The 2,801-nt window shown below is 35.5% G+C and overlaps 1 protein-coding gene across 1 annotated transcript in view; it reads right to left on the bottom strand.

The window, feature by feature from the left end:
• The window catches only part of rbm20 (RNA binding motif protein 20), a 68,590-nt gene extending 66,412 nt beyond the window's left edge, over positions 1-2,178 (bottom strand). The window contains exon 1 of the mRNA XM_037690541.1: positions 1,857-2,178. Coding sequence (XP_037546469.1) covers positions 1,857-1,915 — 59 coding nt within the window. The 5' untranslated portion in view covers positions 1,916-2,178. The remainder of the gene's footprint in view (positions 1-1,856) is intronic.
• Positions 2,179-2,801: the final 623 nt, after the last annotated feature.

Raw genomic sequence — 2,801 nt, 5'->3', positions numbered from 1 at the left:
CGATGTATATATGTATATACACACACACACACACACACACACACACACACACACACACACACACACACACACACACACACACACAGTACTTGTTACTTTCTTTAAATGTTCTTTAATACACTGATGTAAAAATTGACCTCCAGGTATTTTCACAGTTTTAGAATGTTGCTATTTTTTGCTTTTTGTTTGCATTTCTTGAACTAAAGTAATTTATCTTATCTCCTACTTCTTACAGTTAAATAATACTCGCTCCAAAGAGTGACATACAAAGTACTGAAAAGTTTAAAAAGCAATTATTCTAAACTAAACCCAACGGAAATTATAATTTTACAAATAAAGAACTTGTACTGTCATATAGCCTAATATAGGTTTATTTTATTTTACTTTTACTAAAGCAGGTCCATGATGAAACACACCATAGGTTCAATACAAAGAAAATTTTTCAGCTTTTTAACATTAAGTTCTATCTTCTTCTAGTTGTACATCAATAGACTCATAAATAAAAGTATTCCTCAAATAAAACTCTTAAATAAAAAATAAATCCAGTGGAGACGAGCGTCAGAGCAGCTCTTCCTTAACTTAATGTTGATCTAAATTAAGCAGCAGGAAACAAAGTCCATGTATGGACCGCTGCTGGGAAAGAAAGAAAACATCACAATAACATGAAAAATAAAACTTCCAATCAACTCGTCATTATTTTTGCTCGCTGGAAAAGTTTTAACTAAGAAATGAATGTGTGAAGCTGCAGCTGCAGAATGAGGCCTCAGGAGTGAACACGTCATGTCCAGTTTTTAACGTCATTCACAAAGTTTCACAGGTTTGATTCTTTAAATGAAGTTTACAGAAATAAATAAAATGTGTGTAGTTAAAACAGATTTGTGTAAAAAAAAGGTTAGAACTTTTTATGATAAGTGTTTAAACATGTAAAGGCACGTTGTGATGTGCAAACAAGACAAACACGACAATACAAAACACTGAAATTAAGTTATTCATAGTTTAGCTTAAAAAATGTCAATAAATTTAATAGGTATTACAGTTGAATGTTAAAATGTTGATAAATTCAATTTTTGTTAAAGCACATTCAAATAAATGTATTATATTAATCAACTTTTATACAATCCCTTAACAATTAATTCTGAATCATTTAAAAATCATTATAAGAAAAAATAGCACAGCTGTGATGTTTTTAAACTAAATTTATTGATTCTAAGCAAATAAAACATTTTTGAAAAGATGGCTATGCAACAATTAAACATTTCTATTAATTAGATTTTTGTCCGTTTTTCATTCTCAAACTGTTTTTCTCTTTACGTAAAAAATGCTAAATATTTTAAATCGAGATGTAATTTTGTAATAATTGTTTTTATAAAAGATTGTATTTTATGATGGAGAAATTATAAAAACTTAAATTTACTTTAAACATTCTGCTGTTTAATACAAAATCTGCCCACATTATTATTTTACTTTAATGTTTAAAGCCAGTTTTTGACATTACAAACAGCTTGTAAATACTTGGAAATTTATTCCCAATTTATATATATATATATATATATATATATATATATATATATATATAACTTTTCCTAAATCCCCTAAATAAAATGCATTGCTCGCTTTATTCTTTTTTTTTGTCATATTTTTAATTTCTAAAAACTTTACACAAAACATTTGCATTTATTTTACATTCTAGGAAACATCTGTTGTTTTTACACACTGTATTATTTGAATGAAATGAATAAATGAAGAGCAGATGTGCACATGCTTATTTATTCCCCAGAATTGATTTACTTCTAGAAAAAGCAGAAAAGTGTTGAATTATTGAAGATCATCGTATAATTAAAAGTTTCTGCTCTTACCTCTGTAACGGTTCGTTCATCTCGGGGGGGTATCCACCACCCTGTCCCTGTCCCAGCATGTTTGGCCTTTTCCACACACTTTCAGCGTCTCCTATCAGCACCCTCAGCCTTTACGCCTCTTTTCAAATTAGCTGCTACAATCCAAGAACAACAGATCTCGATGAGTCCGTTTGCTCTGCAGCCTGTTTGTCTTGCTCCTCAGCGGATGGACAGATGATCAGAAGAACAGCAGCCCGAGAAGAGACGACGGAGACCTCAGCTCCTCCTGAGAGGCAGCAAAGCCCCCTCCAGCCTTCAGCAACTCTATCCCTGCAAGTTTCACACTTGCTTCACTTCCTGTGAAGCGTCAGGAGATGAGGACCTCAGAGTGGTGCCTCTGCAAAGGGAAAGCTGCTGGTTGACTGAGTGAAGAGGGAGGTGGGCTCAGGGGGCGGCAGAGTTAAGCAGGACCAAATGGGAGCTCCACGCAGCACAACAACAGGGACAAGAAAGTCCCTGCAGCCACTGCTGATTATCACCTCTGCAGCCACACACACACACACACACACACACACACGTCTGCAGTCTGGCCAGTGAAGGGATGCACTGAGCTTCTGGGAATGCCATCAGTCACTCAGTGGAAGTTAAGATCAATTTAGCTGCTGAATCACTGCAGGGCTCCAGTTTCCAGAGCTGGAACATGATGTGAGATTATTCACATGTTGGAACCGTCTGACAGCGTGAGGCAGCACCAAACTGCGTTTGTGTGGCGTGGCTCATAATAAATCTGAATTTCTGAAAGAAAACATCAACAATGCCTGATGCACCAACACCAAGTGAAGAGACGGCTCGGGTTGTGCAGAGATCACTGCTGGAACTGGAAACTGGATTGTCTCCCATGATGGGGTCTGAGAATCTCAGCTGGACTTGTCTCTCCAGGATGATGAATTACTGAAGGAAATATGA

The sequence above is a fragment of the Nematolebias whitei genome, chromosome 16, assembly GCF_014905685.2.
Source record: "Nematolebias whitei isolate Nwh7 chromosome 16, NemWhi1, whole genome shotgun sequence".
NCBI lineage: Eukaryota > Metazoa > Chordata > Actinopteri > Cyprinodontiformes > Rivulidae > Nematolebias > Nematolebias whitei.
Note: the sequence above shows the minus strand (reverse complement) of the source record. Positions and strands in the feature narration are given on the sequence as shown.